We start from the raw sequence: 24,052 nt of genomic DNA, 5'->3' as shown, positions 1-24,052 counted from the left end.
CCCGCCCCGCTGTCACCCCGGGCTGGCGGCGGGTCCCGCTCCGCTGTCACCCCGGGCTGGCGGCGGGTCCCGCTCCGCTGTCACCCGCCCCGCTGTCACCCCGGGCTGGCGGCGGGTCCTGTCAGGGCGGCTGAGCCGGTGCGGGACCCGCCTATGGATGGCTCGGTCCAGATGCAGCCACGGGGGCATGGCGTGGTCCGGTGTGTCCTGCCCGGCACTCCTTCCTCCCTCTCCTGTCTCCCTCTCCCTCCTTCCCTCCTCGGAGCACGAGCACCCACCGGAGGTGTCCCGGCTGGCTTGTGCCGGCACAGCTCGGGCGCGCTCCTGTCGGGAGCTCCTTGGCCAGAGGAGGGCTGGCACGACCCTGGCCGGGTGAAGAGCATCCTCCTTACTGTGGGGTGGGAATGGTTTTTGCACAGGCAGCTCGTCTGCAATGTCGGGCGCATCCCACCACTCACAGATAATACCTGTGCAGTTTATCAGCTTTATTTACCTAAAGATAAAAAAATAATCTTAGTTTTATAAACTATAGTATGCGATGTAGTTTTGTAAGTAGGTGTGCATACAGACCTACTTACAGGCAGATATGAGAACAGGATGGTGATGCTGGATTAGACATTTAAAGCAGGGCCTAGGTCAAACCACACTTGCACAATTTGTTGCAACTCATCTTTATTTTGCATTAGCAGCCAGGTGTGTGTGTGGTGGACAAGCTATAGCTCCTGTAGGGCTCCACTCTGTAGTCCAAGGCTGATGGTTGTGCATGAGAGAGATACGAGTTGTTGTGATGGCCTTGGCTTACTCTGCAAAGTGCAGTCATCGCAGGTTCCTGGCCAGACAAACGCAGAAAGTGACTTTGGTAACAGTGCAAAAATCCTGTGTAAAACCATGAGGACAACCTGCTCACCTGAAGTCTGAGAATGTTCTTGATAATGCTTTTTCTATCAATTTTGGATCTCTTTACTAGTGTGTCATCTTAGCTTTCTGACCCAAGTGTTTGATTTGCTCAATATTAATGAAGAATTTTAAATTGAAGTGACAGTGGTATGTTCGTCCCATGAGCTGGTAAGACTGCAATTGCTTCTCTATATAGGTGTGTGAGTTCAGGCTGCCAGCTGATTCTGAAACAAGCTCCTGCTCTAAGTAGCTGGCTAGTCTTTGAGCTTCTTGTATGTTTATTTTTATCTGTTCTTGTTCTGAATCTCCTGAAAAAGCGTGTTTTCATTGCTTCCTTTGAAAGATTAACGTGATGTATTCTAAAATTGCTCTCACAAAGCTTGTCCTTCTGTCTACATTTTTGCATTCTCAGTGCAGTTGCTCTTGCTCTAGTCATGCTCACTGGCATTGCTATAAACCCTCTTCCACTGGTGTTTATGCAATCTAATGTTTGCACACCCTAACTCTTCTATTCATTCCTGATTAAATGAAAGCTTAAATCTTCTCTCAGTTCTTTCCAGCCCTATACTCACTTTATTGCTCTTTGATCTCTTTTCTGCATGATAAAACTTAACTTGGGTATTTGGTTGCATGACTTTCTTGCTAACTTGTCTAATTTTTTTTAATGTTTGTTCTCCAGAGACATTTATCTTAATCTGTGCTTGAAACATAGCAAACAGCAGAAATAATTGACTAAGATTTCATCCAAGGTAGAAATTTATCTCCACAGTTTGCATATTTATTTATAATTAAATTCTGGGCTTCAGGATACAATCATCTGAAGACTGTCATTCCACCTATTTTTCCAGGTAGGGACTATTCTCTCTGCCATTAAAATGGAAGGTAGTGGTGACTGCAGTATGTCAGTGGTTTGGCTAATCTAGTAGTGCCAGTTTATTTTTTTTAGGCAACTAGCAATGTAGTGTGGTACAGATATGAGGAATGTATTTTTTAGGAATATTATTTCTGGTTGCTTCTGTTGCAACACTGCAAGGCTGACATTATCTTTTTTATTTCTTTTAATCCCTGAACTAAAATGCCTTAATATTCTAAATCTTTACATTTTTGGGTTTGTTTTTTTTTTTTTGCTTTACAACTTCCTTCTTTTGAGAGTTTGATCTGAAGTTCTTGTTTCCCGTTCAGCAAGTAAAGTTGTATCCACCATATAATATTTCAAGTGGGTAATTTTTTCAATATTCTTAGCAACTTTCTTCAGGATGTTGGATTTCCAGTTTTCACGACTAATGTTCTTAATTCTTCAACAATGTAGTTGAAATTAAACTACAGGTAAAGTGATACTTATGCAGAGGAGTTCTTTCCTGAGGCATCTGAATTTTCAGTCTGTCTGTACTGTAAAACTGTGTGTGTATGTAAGCAAAAGAGGACTTCTTCCTAGATAAAGTGAATCCAGCATGGTCCTTTCTTTTCTTTAATTTTGTTACATTTTTAAATTTATAAACAAGTGTATTGGCATTGTGAAATACACTTGCAGTATTGCAGAATACTAAAACCTGATAGTTAAAAAGCTCAAGAAACCTTAAACCTTCCAGTGGCACTCCAGCAAACCCCCATGTAAACAGATGAGCCTGGGCATGAGGGTCAACAAACTTGCTTTGTCAGATCTGTTATGTTAGCAAGTTGCAGAGAAGATTTATTTTTTGTTCAAAACTCTGTTCTGCTGTTTGCTGCACTCTCTTAAATATAAATGATGCATAAATTGATAACTGTGTGCAGCCCCAGGCTTAAATCCTTGCAAAAGGTCCTAGCTGGAAGCCTTTTACTTGAGAGGTGTAATTAGTCTGGCTTGCAGAACAGAGTGGAGGGAAGAGTTATTATATATTTTGCATTCTATTTCAAGTCAAACAGGCTTTAGGTTTCAGTCCCAGTTCTCAGCAGTTGTAAGTGGGTTTGAGAAACTGATGCTGAGGTCAGCCAGGGATAGGACCACCACTGACAAGCACTGTGGCTAAATAGCCAGTGCCAGTATGTTTCCAGCTCCAGAACATTTAAAATGGGAAAGGCTTCTCATTTTTATCTGTACTGAGACTGGTGTATCTAGAAATAATATTACAGTCCTCTTTTGATTTAGGCAATCAATATTCTTTCGGGTTCTGTAGCTGGTAGATGTAATGTCTGTGCTGAGAAAGTGGGGGAAATTGATGGCAGACTCAATCACTGCCCCATTTTTTCCCTCCTTCCCTTTAAACTGCGTGGAAATGTTTTCCTTCAGCTGGCTACTAATGTCAAGCAACCCTATCAAATGCAGCACCAGAGCTCCTTAATAATATCTGGTTGTGGATGATAACTCTTATTATTCATAGCTTGTGTGTCAGTTAAGTGCCAGCCACAGTGTCATGGTAGGAGCTTGGGTGGCACCACCTTCTTATTTATCTGGCAAAATGATAAGGGCTGCAGTGGGGGCTTATTCAGTTTATCTTCTTCAAACCCCACAAGCCAACTGTCATCAGCAGGGTTTAGAGGCTGGAGGAAGAAGAAAGGAATGGAAGTCCTTAAACAGGACTGTTTAGCCTCAGCGTCATGAAACTGTTTGACTGCCATGTAACAGATGCATGGAGATATTAAACATGCTGAAGCTTTTTGCAAAATTGTCTTCAAATACACTGAGGTAGCATTTAATTAGAGTTGTTATACAATTAAACCCCAGTGCAGATATTTTTGGTGAGTCAATTGAAAAAATATGATTAAATTTATTGCTTTGTAAATAAATTTATTTTCATACAAGATAGGGTATTCTTCCTTCTGTAAAGACTATTCATTTTAATTCTGCCCTTGAAATACTTGTTAATTCAAAATGGAGAAATTACTCATAGATGGCATTCTTTTGCACACATCTTTCCTGGTGAAAGAAGTTAGTGCTCCCACCCATTCCTGTGAGGTTCCTGGCTTCTTGCTGTCAGATTCACTGGCTGAAGTGAGTAATAGATTTTCTTGATCCAAGAGGAAGGGAATTGAAGTCCTGCTTGGCACATGTGAGTTTGAAGGCTTCCTACCCACAGCCTTATTCAGCTGCTGAAGCTGGATTGTTTCAGAAACACCAACTTAAAGCATATGTCATTTAGCTTTTACAGAAGGAAATGTGGAATGACTACAAAACTGATGTTGTCTGCTGTATGGGGAAAGCTGTGCTGTTGATATAAGGGCTATTTTCTTGTGAGTAAATAGACTAAACTGGATGTCATGGGCTGATATTTGATCCTGGAAGTTAGAAAAAAGTAGCTGATGTTTCCCTGGAGAATTCATTCAAGGATGGGTTTGAGTCTTTCACACAAAGTGGGGTAATAAAACCAGTTTGTTCCATGAAGTAAACAACTGAAAAAAATCAAGAGAAAACCTGGAAACACTCATACTAGGGATGTATGATTTGTCACCTGGCTTTAAGACTTCCTTCTTATCTCCCCATCAGCATCCTTCAATTCTGGTACTGCAGCTGTCTCAGATGAGACATGACCTCACCACATCTCATGTAATCTGGTTCCTTTGGGTTCAGCTGATGTGGAGCCATGAGCTGTTATCACCCTCACTGAGTAGATGGTTATGGTGTTTGCAGATCCCTAATCATGGAATGAGCAAGCTCAGGTCATAAACTGCTGCTAGAACAGCTGAAGGCAGTAGGGATTAGGGACACAGTGGGATGTGAAGTGTTTCTTCATACTGCCCTGCTGCTGAGCGATTTCCAGCTGGGCTGGTTGTGGTCTGCCTCTGTTAGTGGGGGCAGCTGTTTCCCTCTCTCCCAGCTTGCCTGCACTGTCATGAGCAAGAGGAGGCTGGAGAAACAGATTTTACCAGCTTGGCTGAATAAGGTAAAATTTGGTTCCGGACTGCACACTGTATGTGTTAAAGCCACAACAGCACAGTGTTTTGTTTGTATAGGGAATTGAAGACGCAGCAAATACAGCCATTTATTGCATTGTTCAATTCTCTGAATCGGAAAAGGCCCCAAATCCTTTAAAGTTTTTGATTTGAGACTTTCACTTTTTTGACCTTGCCAGATACTATGCACTTCTATCTTTGTGTAGATGCTAAGTATTTGAAATTAAAACAAAACAAACCAAAAAACCCAAACAAACAAAAACAAATCAAAAAAACCCCCACAACACCTCCTACCCTCTGCTCCCCCCTAAAAAAGCCAAACAAAAAACCCCAATATGTGTGAATAATGGCTGAAAATCCCATGTGTCCTTAGCTGCAGAATTTGGTACTGAGCCTTTGAAGAGTTTTGCACATGTTCAGGCCTGTTAGACATTTGTTTACAAATTTTTGAGGGTAGTTTTTGGACTGAATGTAGCTAAACCCAGAACTTGCTCAAGAAAAAAGTTTTCCTCTTGTGGTGGCAGGCTGTGTGCCAGAGTAGAGGGCAACAAGATATTTCCCATCTTCTGGTGTTTACCATACCAGTGCTCTGCATTAGAACTGGGCAGTTGTTAATGGAGATACAGCAGGTAGTTTGTCTTGGAGCTGTTAATCAAAGTGCAAGAGCCTAGAGTTGAGGGGAGACCATGGGTGCCAGGAGATACGGGATCCCTATAGACCTAAAACCAACTCTGGCATTTTTATTGTTTCTTTGTTGTTTTGGGCTTTTCTGGTACCCACTTTGTTATGTAACATCATGTCAGTTGAAATATTTGCCCAATAAGTTGAAACTCTTGAGTTGAAAGACTTTACTCTGCCAAAGGTGTTCCCAAAGGTAAGAGGTCAAACACACCCTGCTGCTCAGTGCTTGCCATTGGCTAGGTTTCAATGAATTGCAAATTCAGCATGTGGATTTGTTTGACCACTTTTGAGATATTGATTCATTTGCACACTGTATGAGGACTCTAGACCTTCATTTGTGCCCTCTTCTGTGGGTACTGAAAGGGCCTGAAGTACACATCTAGTTTATTAGCCTCTAATTTGCTTGAGAAATCTTACTTTTTGTAAGCATGGCTAGAAACTTAATCTGCTGTAGTTATTTAAAAAAAAAACATAGAGCCCTTGTAAGTGTATGATTTGAACATCCTAGTTAAGTATTTACATTATTTACCATTGTAGTCTGGCTCTACATACTTATTCCTCTACTTCCCCACAGCTGTTTGGTTTTTAGTTAGGTCGTACAAATTTATAATTCCCATCATTAAGCTCAGTTGGGACTGCACTATAAATCTAGCTCAAAAGGAGCTCATCAGTCTGCTGTTACTCCTGATTCTGATTTTTGCTTAACGATGCTTCAGCCATTGAAATATGTTTGTAACCTAAGTGGTTTTATGCTGTATCCTTAATTCATGGTTATTAGCCTGTCCAAGTTTCTACTTATTAAATTGAACTCTCAAATCAGCCTTTGCAAGTTGAACGCAGATACTTAAACTTGGTATTCATCATGTCCTGTCTTATATGTATCTTTCCCAGCTAGAACCTTGTGCTTCTGCATGCCAAGCAACTGGCTCAGAGTTAATTACTTTTGTGGGCTATTGATTTCTGTAAATTTCTCTTTTAAACACAATTGTGTGGTGTCAGGACTTTTAATGTACAGGTTCTGTTGACTCTTCTTGAACAGAAATTTATTTAAACTGTTACCAAATAGCTGAATTTGATTGAATTGCATAAAACAAACAGAGCCTGTAATCTTGAGGCAAAAGCTTATTCTTGTGTCCTTCCTCTGTGTCCTGACTATGTGAAATTGTTTAAATAACCTCACGAACAGTTAATAAGGTCATGACAGAGATGGGGGAATTTAGTAGTAGTGTTGATAAGATAACTGTCACAAAGTTTGACTGCTGTTAGCTTAGATAATAGATATTTGAGATACAACATTCAAATACCTGATTCTATAATTTATAGTCTCTTATTGGTTGCCTGAATATGTTAAAAAAACGTATTTTTGTTTTTACAAAAAAAAAAAGGGACAGGGCAAAAAAACCCAAAACAAGCCCAAATTGCCAATTCCCTGCCCCCTGACCACCCCAGGGGGGAAAAAAAAAAAAGTACACCACCCAAACCCCCACCAATGTGGTTAGTACAGGCTGTATCTGATGGAATACTTGCAACACAGTGACTGGTTATCTTTTACTCTCTGGCTTGGGGAAGGTAAAATAGGCATCTGTGTGTGTATCTGTTGGTTGAGTCTACACAGCTCCTCTCAGTACCAATCTTTGAGAAGGTAGATAATAAGAGATACTGATCTGTTGCACAGCTCTCTCATCTTGACTGGGAAATGTGACTACTCACATTTCTGTGTGACAAATAATTGTCATTCTAGCCATAAAAACATAGCTACTTTTTTTTTTTTTCAAATGCACTGAGAAAGAAGTAGCAGGTTTGTTTTCTAAGTTGTTTACAGGATGATGTTTATTGGGCTACCGCCCAAGATCATTGGAAAAAGATACAATTAATGACAATGGAAAAATCATCTTTTCTGGTCCACTATATTAACCAGACCTATATTTATCTGAAAGTATATCCGTTGACCTTCTGAAAATTGTTATTTTTTAGTGATGTGCATAGAAGTGACAGTTTTTATAAGACTAAAACAACTCTGAGTGTTATAATTCAGTGTTTTTTCAGTATATAGTGAACACTAAGATCATGTACTTTTGTCACTCAGCCATTTTTTTCCCCTAGTATTTAATGTTAGACTGTTAAATTAGCTGTTCCTTTTTTTTCTTAAGTAATAAAATAATTTTTCTTTGGACATATTCCAAAGGTGTGGTATGAGACAACACTCACTATAAAGCAGGTCTAATTGCTGATTCAGGGTGCAATTAGAATTTTTTAAAGCCCTCTTGATAACCACAAAGGTATAATGATTGAGGCCACATCCATAAGCTAGTGAGCAGATTCTTCACATCGAGCTGGATTTGTGTTCAGAAGGGCTTCTTCTACTTAAGCCTGGCTAGTTTTTCCAATCATATCACACTTACTATCTTGCTGAAAAAATGTCATGTTGACCAAAACTTTTTCAGCTCCAAAAAGGGACATAAACTAAGAAAATATTTTGATCAAAACAGTTTTCTATGAATGGCCTCATTCCATTGATCAAAAATTTAGAGAGGGAAGTAACAGTTTTGTGACTAAAAAATCGTGTCTTTGTGGAATGATGAAAGGCTCCAAAAGGTTTCCTGACATATGCCCAGATGATTCTGTACCTGACCACCTCTTCCAGAGACCTGGTGTTTGTTTGCTGGTTTGCTTTCTTTCGACCTTAAGAAATCCTCCTAGTAGCATTCTTAGGCAAAAAATGTATTCCATTAAGGAATAAAGTTAAGACGGGATCTTCATATAACTTGTTTGGGACTGCAGAGAACTCGAATAGGGGAGCTGAGAGCATGTACTCAACTATCTTGATGGTGATAAATCAAATGTGTGCTTATCACTAAGATGTTGAAAAGCAGTAAATTCCTTTCTGTGCAAAGCTCATGGGTCTTACACAGGATTCTGAGAGCTGATAAACAAAACTTGTTAGGACAGTGTTTGACTAGAATAAGCCTCAGCATTGAAGGACCCATCAGAGAAATTATTCTACCCACATCTGGGCCATTTGGATGGTTTCCAGTCAGAAACTTCTTATTTGTGTCTTGGGTAAAGATGCAACCTTTTAAATAAGGGTTCAGTATATTCTAGCACTTAAAAACTGAGGCTAACATAATAGAGCATGGGTTTGCAAGGTCTGATCACTTAATTATTTAGGAAGTCTGTATGTTTCATGTACATTGTGCACGGATTTAGGGAAAATGAAGGTTATTCTGCTGTGTTTATATGTAAGTTTTGGAGTAACAGGTGTGAAAAGTTAGTGTGGTTCAGCAGTAGATGTCTTTTGCTTGGATCTAGAATTGAGAAAGAATACACGTTCAACAGTTTTGTTTTATTTTTCGTATTTGTTTTTAAGCTCTATTTAATTTTTGACTTCTGTGGCGTGAGCAGTGGTTGGTCCCAGAATTTGTCTTGAAATCTGTGGAAGAACAAAAAAACTCAGATACTTCCATAAGGAACCAAAGCATGTAAGCATTGTTAGAGCAAATAGAACAACTGGCTCAACATGAGAGTTGAGCCATAGTAAGCTGTTGATTAGCAGCCTTCTTAGCTTTTCTATAAGATTTTTGTCTTTTAAAAACACTTTACTTGAACATAATGGTGTAGATTTTATAGCTGTAATTACATGTTGGTTGGTGCTGACCTGATGAAGACCATATTGAGGCTAAAGTAAATTTTAGACTGGCTTATATTGACATGGACTTTGTGTCAAGGAAGCTGTTATCGAAATTGCTGCAAAAAAAATCCTACTCTAAATGGGAAGTTTACAGAAAACCTAACGTAGTTTGTTAAAACATAACTGGATTTATTTATTTTTTTATTTTTTAGTAATACTTTTCCGGTAATACAAGTGTTGAAATTATCATCTCCTGCTCTTTCAGTGTAGAGATTGGTGAAAGTGTGAGAGGGGAAGATGTGTATATTATCCAGAGTGGCTGTGGAGAAATAAATGACAACTTAATGGAACTACTCATCATGATCAATGCTTGCAAGATTGCATCATCCTCCAGAGTGACTGCTGTAATTCCATGTTTTCCATATGCCAGGCAAGATAAGAAAGACAAGGTAGGTAAGAACTATGTCATTTTGGAAGGCTTTTGTTCAGTTTGTTCACTTGAAATTTTTGGAGATTAAAAATTATTTAAGTTATTAGAAAGATTTGAATCCCCCCCCCCATCCTTTTCTCTTGGTAAAATGTTCCATTATTTTATCTACAAGTGAATGAAGTGAGACAATAAATTACCTTTTTGCCTGTGTTTTGATAATTGACATGTCTTCAGTTTGCAAAAGTAGGTATATTCTGTGTGTGTGGTATATTGCAGAGTACTTTGCTCACAAACCCCATCTTATGGGATTGTTTATTGTCCTTTTGCAAAGTTTTTTGGTTTTTTTAATCCCTATAAATGGAGAGAGGACACTTTTTTAAGCATTTTAATTGCATGGAATTAAATACTAAATTTAAAGTGCTGTAACTATTATGTAGGTAGGTTTTATCATATATGGTTAAACAGAGCAAAATGGAAGGAACTGATGAAATCCACAATACATAATGGAACACATAATTTTGTGCTGCCAGACAGATTAAAAAAAAAAGTTTTTATATCTGTAGTAGCTACTTTGATTTATGAATACAAAAAATTGTATGGAAACCCCATAAATGCTCTACTGATTTTATTGCCCTTTTCCTGAATTTGATCTGTCATAACTGATGAATGTATCAGTTCAGCCAAGTTGGTAACGCAGTAACAAACCCTCTGTGGGAGGTGAGGCTGATTTTAAAAAATACAGAACTAGACTTTCTATCTCTACTTTATATAAAAAAACCCCCCTTTGATAGGTTATGTGAATGGTACTTTTACCTAAACTCACTTGAAAAGAAGTAATAAGAAATGTGAATTTGGCTTTAAAGATTGGATTGCAATGGTTGTATTTTTGGAAAATTGTCCCTCTCCTTTACTTCCTGTAAATGGACTGCCCCTTCTCTTTCACTTTGGGCATCAAGCAAACCATTCTGAAAGCCTTCTGGTGGTCTTTATATTCTTTTAGATAAAAAACATAACAGGAGTGAAGTAATGGAAAAGCTAAAAATAATAGCAGTTATTACAAAATATGTAATAGTCAGCCTGTGATATCTAAGAACAAAACTAAAAAAACTTATTTTCTGGTATATTAATTCTTTAAGTGCAGGCTCTGTAATACCATGCTAATACTATGAAGGGCTGCTTATTACACTTCTAAAAATGGAATTCAGGAGTTAAAAAATAAAACCCTATTCTTTGCCTACATCTCTTGGTACTTAATTTTTGCTGTGTTTTGTATGGGATGATGCTTTCCCTTGATCAGAAGGGGTGAAATACTGTACATCAAAAGGGTTATTGGTACCTTGAAGGGGTACCAATAAGCATTTTGTTGAAAAGAAGGGAAAGCATCTCACTATGTTTTGATTTCCCACTTCATTTTGGGAAGTTCTGCTGTACCATCTTCTAAGTTCTTGGTGTGGGAAAAGGAAGAGTATATTCCAAATTTTCCATGCATCTAAATTGTCTTGTCAAGGCTACCCAAATTCCATGTGGCAGACTTCCAGAGACAATTTAACCCCCCAGTGTGGTGGCAGAGTGTGTGCCATCTAGGAGCATTTCGTATTTCAGAAACGCCATCTGAAGATAGAAAGCCTAGGAAAGTGATTTTGATTAATAGAGATTTTGAGATTTTTTTTTCCAGACTGTTCTCTGTGTGTCACTGAGTTCTGCAGCTGTAGGCAAAATATTTTTTTGTGGCTTTTTTTACCCCCCCTCTGTTTTGCAATTGAGAAAATGTTTGCCATCTTTGGAAATTAACCTTGGTAGTTGACCTCCATGTTGCAAAATTAGCTATAATACAGCTGTCAACATTGGGCAGCTTATTGACAGGGACAACTTCCCTCCTGCTTGCATCAGATCACTTGGTCTTTGACCCATGATGAGGGCACAAGCTTTGTGTGCTGCCTGAAGTGTCAGTAAAGTGCCAGCCATTTTCTTCCTGGGATCGTACACAGATTTTCTTCTTTGGTGTGTGAAAGACGTTGCTGTAGCTTGCTTGACTATGAACTGAGGCAGTATAATCTCCACTAGATGGATGCTGTTTTCTGGTTTGAATTTAAGTTATTGACTTTAATTCATTAAGAACTAAATAGACGGAGTCCTTGCTACTTAAAATAACCATGTCTTTGTCATCCCTCTGGTGCAGTTATGATTCCTGAGAACAATGAAAGTGCTCTTCATTTATTTATGTAAGGAGAGGGGCTTGCAGTAAAAATCTTAGTCTGAGCAATCTAACCTACTCTGAAAATTTTAGCACTAAACCTGGACTATCTTTAAATGGGAAACAGACTTAAAAAAAAAAAAAAAGGCTTACTGAGAATGATAAAAAAGTCAGTAAATTAATTTAGACTCAGTCAAGTGCTGCCCTAAACTAGAATATTTCTGATGCACAAGCTAGCTAAACTTAAAAGTAGCTCAGATGTTCCTGTGCTTTGACCATAACTGCACTTACGCATCCTCTAATTATGCTAACCTTCCAAGCTGTGGGCAGGACACATTTATGTAGGATGCTGCAGAGATGCCTTTGAGATAAGTTAGAAGTACAGTGACAGGTGAGTTTGGTGTTCTACAGCTCATGTAACTTTGTTTTTTTGATTTGTAGAAGGGGTCCGTGGAGCGTTGGGTAGGTATCTTTTTTTTTTTTTTTTTAAATCTAACACTATGCATTTCCATTAATATGGCCTTAAAGGGTGAAACTTACTGGGTTACATTATGTATAACTAGGAACATTTTCAGTTTCACTTCTTGATTTCAGTTGTGTTTCACCTAGGCCATGACAGTAAACCTGTGGAATAATTTGCTACAAGAAAACTCCTAGATTCTAGTTAAAAATTTATTTGGACATTCAAGATAATGGCTGTCAATTTCTGAGGCTTCAAAGCATATCTCATTTTTGAAATGATAAATTTGGGTAATACATTAGTGAACATTCAGTATCCATACACTTCACAACTGGCTTTCTTGGAAGTGAAAGTTCCAGTTATAAATCTTTGGGCTTTCTTTGATTTCCTTTTTTTTTTCCTGTTCAGTGTGCATGTGATGCATATTGAGCAAGACAATGTACTAAGAAGCTTAAAGGCAACAGAGCTTTGATCTTGATGGACAACTTTTACTTTCAGCTATGCGTCCTTTGCACAGTTTCTCTTGTGAGGTTGTTTATATTAGCTTTGTGGATTCCCCCTGCCAGTGGTAATTCAAGTGATTTCTTTTACAATTTTGTTTTTGTGCATAATCTAATGCTGCACTTCACACTAATAATTCTGAAAATAATCTAAAATTACATCAAATAATTGAACAATGAATACTGTGAATCTGTGTCCTTATCTCTCTCATCAGAAGCAAACCTTACAAACTACATTATAAGGAAAATCATGAGTTCTCACCCACCTTTGTCATCCAAGTTTCTGAATAATGAGGCCAGGTTGTCTGAGGTTCCCATGAATATACTTTCTTTGATTTTAAAATAATCTTCAATTTGGATCATATTGTAGCACAAAACTTATTTTCTATGTAAGCAAGAAAATCTTAAATGTGTCATGTGGATTTTCTTTTAATGCACAATTTTGTATAAAGGAAACTGTCAGCTGCAAACTTCTTTTATCTTAATCTGCTATTAGCCCATTCTTGAGAAACAGGTACTCGTGTCTGGCTATCTTTCCTTCCAAGACCCTCTGTCCATCAACATATAGGCAATCTGTGATGTGTGCATATCTGCTAAAACAAGTTACCTAGTGGTAAAACTTCAAGTTCTTCCTTCTGGGAAGGCAGCCTGCAAGGCCAGCAGCTGAAAGAAGTATCAACTGGTAATGTATGCATTAGTATGTGATGTAGGAAAGTATTTTATTTGGGGATTTTTGTGATGGTGATACTCATGATATTGATACGTGAGACAAACTGAATGGTATTCCCATTGAACAAAAATGAAAAAGTTAGACAAAATTCAGTGTGCTAAATGGAGTGGAAATGGCAAACCATGCTCTGAAAAGAATGTAATTTGCCTTTAGCTGCTAGCCTGAGCTAGTTACTTGTTTCTACCAGGGCGGCTGGTCCTGGTTTGCCATTTTCTTTTCATTCTTTTTGAGCTGACTCACCTGGTTGTTGGTTCAGACAAGTCCTAGTGTACAGCACAAGGGAAGTCTCTAGCCTGGAAAGATAGGATAGTGCAAGCAGGAGAACAAACCTCTCATTTCAACTTTACCTGTTAGTCCAGCTTAATGGAAGCATTAAACTAGATCTTTGCAAAGAGTTGGTAAGAGAACACTGCAATAGAATGAAAAGAGTAGATACTAAATATTTCTTTTGTTAGATGTTGACAGAGATTTGAGAGTATTTTGAAGTCCAGCTTGAAAATGTCAGATGCTAAAATGAGCTGAAGTAATCAGGAATTCAAATGGCATGAAAAAAATTTGCTGCCAATAATAGAAATATCCAGAAAGCTTCAGACAACTTACAGAACTGAACTTAAATGAAGAGCAGCATTGTCCTCAGTAAGTAGAAAATCAACTGTGCTGAAGCACTAATGATTATAAACTGGAAGCTGTATGCATCTGAATCACAGAGATCTGGGGAGTGCTGGCTGTTGCATCTGTTTTCTCTGTAGTGGTGGTGATGATGTGTGTCCCTCAAAAGAGATGGTTTTCAACATGAAGAATTTCAGTAATGGTGGTGATAAACTTGACCTAGCCATAAAATGAGACTACAGTATCTCAGTTTCTATTCTGGAAGTGTGTTGTCAATCTGCAGGTTAAAACAGAGAAATGCCAAGTTTCCACCTAAACTAGCAAAAGTTTTGAGGAAAATACTGGCTTCTTGATAGGACACAGATGGAAAAGCATCCAGGCTAAATTGTCAGTGATTCAGCTCATTGTCACTTATGCCCTTGAGCATCAATGGAAGGGAAGCAGAGATAATCTATAATTGTGTGTATGGCGTGGAAGGAGAGGAGGTTCCTAGGAGATGAAATGAGGTTGTTTGATAAAGAGATGTAGCAGGAGAGAATACTGTGCCAGCAGAAAACAGTCTGATATTGGGATGGAAACTGACTTGCAGTTCTGCCTTCATGCTAATGTTATTGCCAGCTATTAGCCTTATTTAAAGATTAGCAAAAAGAAAGCAGGAGGTTTTGGTTAGTGTTTCTGTTAGAGAAAACTAGGTTTTTGCAGAGCTTAAAAAGAATGCAGAAACTTTGGAGTAACTAAAAAAAAAGTGAGGTATCCTCCAGTCATAGTTTCATTTTTTTTGCTTGTTTGTTTGTTTTGCATCCTTGACGCTTTTAAAAAGCTGTTGACATTGGCATTAACTTTGCTAATAAGATTTTTATTCTTCTTTCATTCTTTCTTCTTAGGATTTCTTCATCCCCCCCCCGTCCCTTTTGGGAATTCTAGACTCCTAATTGCATCCAGGAATTAAACATAATTAACAAAAAAAGGGTCAGGTTAGAAGACCCCTGACACCAAGGATCTGCTACAAGCTTTACTGTGTCATGAAGAAATGCTTGATACTAACATTGTTTTAAAGCAGTATTCTCAAAAGTTGGGTTCATTTTGCCTTTGATCTTTGGGTTTTGCAATGTTTCTTAGAACAAGACAGAGTTGTATGTTAATGTAGAGTAGAGGCTTACAGAAATTAAGATTGTCTTTATGCTATGAAAAAGCTAGCTGAAACTTTTAAGTAGAAGAATTGGAAAAATATATCCTGAATTTTATCTCTTTAATACAAAGCATTGTTAGCCAGACTGTGCAAACTGTTTTAGATATTCCTAAATGCTTTACTGAGTTTCAAAACCCTAGTAGCAAGATTGACAGGATAGTTTGGCTAAAGTTCTGGAGCTTTTCATATCTAGATTCCCAAAATTGTAAAGGAAAAGAAAGAAAAATAACTAATCTTCTGAATCCTTGCATCTAGTTGAAATATTTTTAAAATGTAAAGATTTGTGCTTTTTTCCTCAGAGCCGTGCACCAATCTCTGCAAAACTTGTTGCCAACATGCTGTCAGTTGCAGGGGCTGACCACATCATCACCATGGACTTGCATGCTTCTCAGATCCAGGTAACTGTTGGTTCTTACTAGTTGTGCCTAGAAGCTCTACTGAATTAATGTGACAAGCTAATAGTAATTCTCTGGGTTTTCGGTCATTATTTTGAAAGACTATGTACAGAATTCTCAGGGTTCAGAGAAAGTCTTGCTACCTGTTTCTAATTAAATTCCCTTTTAGAAAGAGACCAGTCTTGATTTTTTGGGGTGATTTTGCAGTTACTTCAAATATTTATGCATTGGAGTCTTTGGTAGAATTTGCTAAGTCTAATGTAAGCGCTTCCAGAACATAAAATATACTGGCCTGGGGCAAGTTCTCTTAATCTTAGCCTTGTCAGAGATTATAGTGTTGCCCTAGGTAGTTACAGCCAAGGGTGTAATATTCTCTTAAAAGAAGTGGAGATGGAGCCTGGCAACCCTTATCTAGCTTACTGCTGAATCCAGCAAATCACAAAACCTTTGCCTCAGACACAGAGCAGACATTATTTGTCATTCTCATGTGTACCTTGTTTTAAGGGAACTTATTTTTCATAGAAAACACTGTATCTTCCAGTTCTGGCAATCACATTTAATCAGAATTTCTTATTATGCTAGACGGCTGTCACATAAATAAAAAGGTCTAAACCAGATTTCTTGTTTTTATACCTTGTACAAAGATTCCATTTTAGTTTGAATCTTCGCCATGTTGAAATACTGCTGTTAATGTCAAGCAGTTGAAATTTATGGAAGTTGAGTATTATTCACTGGATTTTTTTGAGAGCTTTTCACTATCAAGAATTTACTTGAGTGCCTGAAGGTGATCATCTTTTCTGATTTTTATATCAATTGAGAACACCCGTTATATTTTTCACTACTCTTGGGTGATATTTTTAGAGGCCTTAATATTTATTTGACTTCAGCAGCATTTGACAGTAGTATTGATGCCTTAAGAGGCCTCCTAGAAACAGAGACTAGACAAGAGTAAGGGAATAAAAGTAGGTATTTATTTGAAAGGCCTTCAAAGGTACCCCCTGGGGGCCAGAGGCTACTGCCAAGATGGACCCCAAGATGGACGACAGGTCACAAGTTCTTCACACTTTTATAGGTTTGGTTCATTTGCATAGCAGGGTTAATTCTCCAATTAAAGCTTCAGTTTAATGATGTAATTCCCCTCAGCTTGCCCCTCTCTCAAAGGCTCTTGGTTTATACTTTTTGGGCCTAGGACAGTCTAGGTGTCCTTGAAGACCAGGCCTGGAGAGGCTTTGTTATGTCTACCCAGCACAAGAGAGCAGAAATTACCAGGCTACAAGAAACTTCAGAGTTACACACTAAGCAGTACAGGATTTGAAAAATATAAAAGTTAAAACCTAAGGCATCAGTATCAGAAGCAGAGTTAGAGTTAGGCCAGTGTAAAATAATAATTAAGTTCTACCATTTATGAAAGGCAAAGGCTTGGTTCTTTCCCTTTGTCTTCATTCCAGGTGAGATGAAAACACATATTCATGAAACTCTCTTTCTCTTTTGGACTAGGGTTTCTTTGACATTCCAGTAGATAACCTGTATGCAGAACCTGCAGTCCTGCAGTGGATTAAAGAGAACATTCCTGAGTGGAGAAACTGTATCATAGTCTCGCCTGATGCAGGTGGTGCAAAAAGGTACTGTACAAGCCTAAAACTATCAGATTTACACATAGTTAGTGGTTAATGATCTAGTTTGTCTAGTCTTCTATATTCCTCTATGAATTGTGCGAGATATAGGGTACATCACTGATGAATCCAACTGCATTGTGAAAACAGAACAACTAGTTCTTTCAATGCTGTTCGTGCTTGAAAACATTCAGGAGCTTTCTATACTCTAAAGAAGATATTTTTCTCTCTCCCTGGATATGGCCTCATTAGCTGAATCCCTCCACCAGAGGGAAGAGATTTTCCTGCTGCTTGCTTCTTTAGTCCAGTTGCTGCACCTCTTCCTGCTTCGCTCTGGAATTGCCTAGGCTTCCCTTCTCTGTCAAAGCATATGGCCAATTCCCACTGTACCTGCTGGCATTTAGGTAAGAGCTTGCTTGACTTGTATTTCTTTTTTCTTTACATTATTGCATTCCAGATGTAAACCTGTTGACCCCAAGTTCTGCACTATAAACACTAGAAAAAGGGAATGAAAGTTTGAGTGGTGAAAGGTAAAAATAGAAAGCTTAGTTCATTGGAGTCTTTCTTCATTCACAGCATGTGTAACTCATTTAGCAGACTCTGTTTTATTTGGTATTGATTGAGTATAAACCAGTGCCAAAGCTCAGAAGCAGACTGGCTGGTGAGGTCATAAAGCATACCATTGAGGCAAAATGCTTATTTTCAGGTTTTTATTGCTCATGCTGCTGCTGCAGAGGGAACAAAGACAAATTAAGTAAAACTCCTGTAAGCCCATAGCAATTTAAATGTCTGAAATATAGTGTGGGGAAAAATGTGAAAGACTGTCATAATTTGATTTTAATTGAAGTTCTTGAGTCTGAGTGTTCCTGTTGTAATGATTTTTAAGGAAATAAGACTGAGTAGAACTCCTAGTTGTTCCTTTTCAGATTAATCAAGTTAAGGATGTGAAGACCATAGAAAGCATTCTAAAAGATCACCTAGTCAGTTATATTTCTTTGTTCGTTCCTATCAGGATACTGTTATTTTTGCATTTGGTTTTTATGTTGTTTTTTGTTTTGTTTTGTTTTTTAAACAAAATACAACCTTTGCTTAGAATTCAAGTCAGAAGCATTTTTTCCCCCTACCAAATATTTGTGCATTATCAAGTTAATCATAAGAGTTTATTTTTTGAGGATCACTCTCACTGTATTTAATATAGATAGATACAGTCCATCTTTAGTATCTTTCTGTTGTAATGCAACCAACCAGTTTCTGGTGAAGTAGTGGTAAATGTTGCTTTCAATAAATTCATAGCTTCTCCTTCACCTCCAATAATATAATGTAAAGAAAATTGTTTGGCCTTTCCATTTAAAATATGTAGAAATTCAAAATAAAACTTAATGAAAAATTAATAGAATGTGAAAATTGAACATGAATTATCTTAAAATTTAAATCTGTAAGTATTAATTTTTAAAAAATCCATTTTCTTGCACTCATGTAAAATATTTGAATTTTCTTTTGTATCTTACCACTTGCTTGGTTTTACCCTAGCTTATTAGATGTTGCAGCTAAAATAAGGTATGGAAATTCTATTGATATCTTAATGCCTCTGAGGTATTGAGACTTGCTATGAAATTACACTATTCATAAAAATGCCAAAATTTGGGATTTTTGTTTATCATCCATTTGTTGACACACAGTAACTGAAGACACCTTCATATTTAAGTGGTAAAGAAACAAAACTGTATTCTGTATTAACCATGCATGTTAATAACCTTGTAAACAGCATTCTAAACATAGTCTAAAAGGACAGGCTACAAGGTTGCATCAGCATTTAGAAAAAAGCATGGTGTGGTTTATTACTGTGTCTTTATACCTAAGAGCTCTATTATTTTAAACAAACTGAAAAAAGTAATCAGAAGTCTGTAACAAGTTTATTATTGGAAGTTTGTTTGGCCACCAGAGGTCACCCTGAAGGGTTTTAAAAGATCTTTGTCAAGCAGGTGTATGCTAAGGGAATTATTAATGAAGTAAGCGACTTGATTACTAGTCAAGTACTGTGAAATGAATTATTAATCACTATTAACTTGTGGGTTTTTTTCCCCTTTAGCTTAGTTTCAAATCCTGCAATGTTATTTTTTAGTTAGACTGTTAAAGTGCACATTCCCGTAGGCTTAGAATTGACTTCCCCCTACTTTAAATTACCTAGTGTGACTAGTATTGCAGCAGCTTAATAAAAGTTTGTGAATAGCTGAAATGTTTTCAAAGCCAGGCACTTAATGACAGGAAACCAAAGTAAACTCAATTAAAAAATCAGTTTTTTGGGGTCTAGCTGAAGACACTCTGATTGTATTTATTAGCAACTAATTAAGTTTGTTTCTACCTGTGTCACTCCTTGCAAAAGTTTTTGCTGTGGCAATTTGAAAGCCAGAAGATAAAAATTGTGTTTTGTGACAAATACATATGCATGACTGTTTATTCTTTTAAAATGGTTCTCTAAATGTGGTGTATTTCTTCCTGCAACTTAGGGTTACTTCAATTGCTGACAGATTGAATGTGGAATTTGCTCTCATTCATAAGGAAAGAAAGAAGGCAAATGAAGTGGACAGAATGGTCTTAGTTGGTGACGTGAAAGACAGAGTAGCAATTCTTGTCGATGATATGGCTGACACATGTGGCACAATATGTCATGCAGCGGACAAGTGAGTATTATTACAATCTGGCCCACTGCCTCATGGTACTGTTCTCACTCACTGCACAGCTGATGAATGAAGTTATCCTCAAAGCCTACAACCCAACCTGACCTCTGTAGCATTGAGTTGTTCTGACCCTTGAGTCTATAGGTCACAGTTCTGTGATTCAGCTGTGTCCTTCTTTAGAACATGAAATTGAGAAAATATTTACAGAAATATATGATCTGTACTTAGGAAGAGCAAGAATAAATAAAATGTCATATAACTTGAAAAAGACTTGGGCCATTTAGTGCCCTTTAGAGTTCCAAGGCAGAAGCAACAGATAAAAAAATCATTCCCTCTTTGATCCTCATCATGGAGCCTTTCCACTCTCCTTTCTTTCACAATCTTTGAAATCTTTCACAAAGCTTTACTGGATTTAACACTGTAAAGTATTTTCACCACAGTGTTCAATGCAAATGTAATATTAATTTTGACTGTACCTCTTAAGTATAAAACTATTGTCCTTTTCATCTGAGGAGGTGAGCATAAGTTTTCCTGTCTTCTGTCTGAAAGTTGGCTGAAGAGTTCTAATTTCCCCCTAGACCTGAGTAACCGGAGTTTGTTCAGTCTTTCCACAAGGTTTGTAGACTTCTGCTCAATTGTGATGCCTTCTGGATTCCTTCCAGGTGTTCCACTTCTTGAAGTGGAGCTTGTGAATATGGACCCCCTATGTTAACTAAGGCTCTAGCAGTGCTAAGTAGAAAGGATTATTTATGGTTTTCCAGCTGCCTTTATGCTGGTTCATTTCAGGTTAGTAGTAGGGCTGGCTCATGTTCATCTGGTTCTCAACCATCACCCCCAGGTCCTTTTCCACCAGGCATCTTTTCAGCCTCTCTTCCCTGAGGCTGTAGCACTTCAGGGGATTGTTGTGACCAAAGTGCAACACCCAGCACTTGGCCGTATTGAACCTCATACAAATGGCCTCAGCCCATAGATCCAGCCTGAACAGAGCCCTCTGCAGAGCCTTCCAGCCCTCAGGCAGATCAACACTGCCACACAACTTGGTGTTACCTGCAAACATAACAGAGGGTGCCCTCAATCCGCTTGTCCTGGTCGTTGATAAAGATATCAGATGGTATTGGCCCTAGGGGAACCCCTCGAGTGACTGACTGCCAGCTGGATATAACTCCATTCACTGCCACTTTCTGCGCCTAGCCATCCAACCAGTTTTTTACTCAGTGAAAAGTATACATGTCCAAGGTACAAGATGCAAATTTCTACAGGAGAATGCTGTGGGAAATGGTATGAAAGCAACATGGTGAAGTTTAAGTGAACTAGACATTATTTTTAGTGGTTTGAAGTAAAAATAATCCCATGAGTTTACAGTCTTTAGTTGCAGACTTGCTGTTTGCACCTATATAAAGGATGTAAAAAAACTCATGGAAGAAGGATTCATATAGTCTTGAGTTTCTTTTCTCTTTCATGGAAATTTGATGAAATTTTGCAGACATGTTGTATAGTTGTTTGCTATCTGCATTCTAATCTACATCATGCCCCAAAGTATTCTTCTAAGCTGTGTCATTTGTAGATCAAAATCACAAATTGCCTAGCCAACTTTTTTTTTATACTCTTGTGCATAGAGAAAGTTAATTCCTGTCAAAAACCTTTATTTCTTTCCTTTTTTTGAAAGAAGCACTCTTTATTTACCTACAGTATGTTTCTAGAGACCAAATTCTAAAACTGCCAATCACCTTCAATGTATCTGCAATGTTCACTAAGATGCTTTTGATTGAGTAATGCTGCCTTGTATCATGTTCTTGGCATGAACTAGTGCTTTTCATTAATGTCAAATCCAGGTGGGATGTACTTTGTGTATAATTAGACTTGCTCACCAAAATACTCCCTAGAACTCTTTTTATCTCTGCAACCTAGGTGCATATCAAGCAGATGAACTAAGAAATATATTTTCAGGTACAGCAGATCAACTTGCTTAAATACAAACTCAAGTACACACACTTGATAGACACTCACCATATTGTAACGCCTTCTCCTTGTAGGCTGCAGCTACTAAATGGAGTGTTGAAAATGACCAGGAAACTTCAATTCTGTTAAGTCATTCAAAATGAGATGATGTTTCTGTGGTTTTGTCTTTTTTTTCCCCTTAAGCTTCCTCCTGTGCCTTTGTGATGATCTGATAAAATGCTGTTCCTCAGGGCCTCTGTTTATAAGACTAGAGAAGCAGGTAGGACATAGCTGAGCATCTGGAGGCATTGAGGCCACTAGAAACTAAATTAAGATATTTTGACTCATTCACAAGGTGTTCTAGTTCTTTGATTTATACTGTTTTTCCTCCTCATGCATCACTTCACTGTGTGCTTGGATCAGCAGCATGTCTTCCCACAACCTTGCAGTAAGCTAGGCTGTTAATCATTAACATTTCTTCTTCCTCGGAAACTCCTTCCAAGCAGAACTGTTTGAATTGCAAATGAAAATAAAGGTAGACAATAATGGAAGCACAATAGAGTTGTGAATACTGCCATCCAACCTACTTAATTTTTTGCCTGGTTAAGATAGAAAGCTTGTACTGGAGTTCATTTTTATGTTGTGCAGATATGGTCAAAAGTGCAGCATTTTAGGTTAGTATCACTGCTGCAAATAACTTTTAAATTTAATTATAATTTTTGTTGGGGATTTTTCTGAGACAATTCAAACTTTTTGAGGTTATACAAATATCGGAATTATTTTGTAGATATTTTATATATAGGACTTACTAAGTAAAATGTATTTTCAAGATTTGTATCCAGTTTCATCTGTAGCCATGTATGTAAACATGCATCACAGCATGCTATTTTTGTGTGTTCTACAGGTTAATGTCTGCTGGCGCTACTAAAGTTTATGCCATTCTGACTCACGGCATCTTTTCTGGTCCTGCCCTCTCTCGGATTAATAATGCATCATTTGAGGCTGTTGTGGTAACTAATACAATCCCCCAAGAGGAGAAAATGAAACATTGCCCAAAAATACAGGTACAGTGGTATTTTTATGCCACTTCTTTAGACTGAAGATTTGTATTTTACTGTTCATTCATGCTAGAGTTTGTGCCCTGAGAGAAAATTAATATTATTAAATACATTGTTTGCAAAACATTTTGCTAAAAAATGCTAAAGAATTGTTTTAAGGGGATTCAGGTAATACAATAGAGCACTGCAAAATATTTGGTATTTGCCACACCTTGAGTGTGCTTGATTGTGAAAGAGTAACAAATGTAAAATTGACTGGCTTTTTTTTCTTTCTTTCTTAAATCAATATTAATTATACAGTATTTGCATGTAGGAACTTAGTTATTCTGTTGTGGAGGCCACAGAAATCTTAGACGACTTTATTTTTTCTTGAAAAACAAAAATGGAATTATTCTGGGAAGTTGTGTTCCACTTGGAGGTTTTCCTTAGTACAGAGTGGAGAAAAGCATAAAAGATTAAAGTTTTAAATGGATTTTTAAAAGCTTAACATTTATTTGGTATTTATTGAAACAAGGCAAGCACTTTAAAAGGTGTACTTCCTTTAAACTGTATTTGTGTCAAGCAGACACTGCCATCTGATGGCAATAATAGTGGGGCTTTTTGACAGCATGCCTTTTGTCAGAAGTCCTCAACAATATGACTGTTCAGTGATCCTAGTCAATGCTTTCTTACTCAATTTTTCAGTTCTTACTTGGTATTATTGCAGTTCTTATATATATACTTATGTTCAATGCCTAAGCTTTAATGTTATGTTACTTCCTAGAAATAAAAGCTACAAAGATAGCTGGAATGTTTGTGTTTATAAACTGCATAGTTTATTGCTCTTGGCATGCCATAAAACTTTTCTTCTCAATTTTTATTTCAGTTTATTGACATTTCCATGATCCTGGCAGAGGCAATTCGAAGAACACACAATGGTGAATCTGTGTCTTACCTGTTCAGCCACGTCCCCTTGTAACTGTAGGGGATTACATGGCATCTTTGCAAAGGTCTCTTAAGCTAGCACTGTTTTTAACAATGCACCTCGACCATGAGAAATTAGTATCTTTGTACAATTCAAGAGCTTGTATGTTTAATTATTATATTTGTCTTGTAATTACCATTTGTTCTTTGTAAATGGGCAATAAATCTCCACCTTGCAGAAACCTTATGAATTCTCTTGAGAGTCTGGAAGTCTTATGT

At 37.6% G+C, this 24,052-nt stretch overlaps 1 protein-coding gene across 2 annotated transcripts in view; it reads left to right on the top strand.

Annotated features, from left to right (window-relative positions):
* Positions 1–24,020, top strand: part of PRPS2 (phosphoribosyl pyrophosphate synthetase 2) — a 24,353-nt gene extending 333 nt beyond the window's left edge. Inside the window, exons 2-8 of one of the 2 annotated variants that reach the window (XM_042037665.1) lie at positions 9,342–9,525; positions 12,142–12,162; positions 15,488–15,586; positions 17,081–17,205; positions 19,704–19,877; positions 22,717–22,876; positions 23,736–24,020. In XM_042037665.1, the coding sequence (XP_041893599.1) occupies positions 9,342–9,525; positions 12,142–12,162; positions 15,488–15,586; positions 17,081–17,205; positions 19,704–19,877; positions 22,717–22,876; positions 23,736–23,828 (856 nt within the window). In that variant the 3' untranslated portion in view covers positions 23,829–24,020. The remainder of the gene's footprint in view (positions 1–9,341; positions 9,526–12,141; positions 12,163–15,487; positions 15,587–17,080; positions 17,206–19,703; positions 19,878–22,716; positions 22,877–23,735) is intronic. The other variant, XM_042037676.1, reaches the window with a different exon arrangement.
* The last annotated feature ends 32 nt before the right edge of the window (positions 24,021–24,052 follow it).

This window comes from Corvus kubaryi, unplaced genomic scaffold (assembly GCF_017639235.1).
Source record: "Corvus kubaryi isolate FWS band 111438036 unplaced genomic scaffold, C.kubaryi_AGA036_p1.0 133, whole genome shotgun sequence".
Taxonomy (NCBI): domain Eukaryota; kingdom Metazoa; phylum Chordata; class Aves; order Passeriformes; family Corvidae; genus Corvus; species Corvus kubaryi.
Note: the sequence above shows the minus strand (reverse complement) of the source record. Positions and strands in the feature narration are given on the sequence as shown.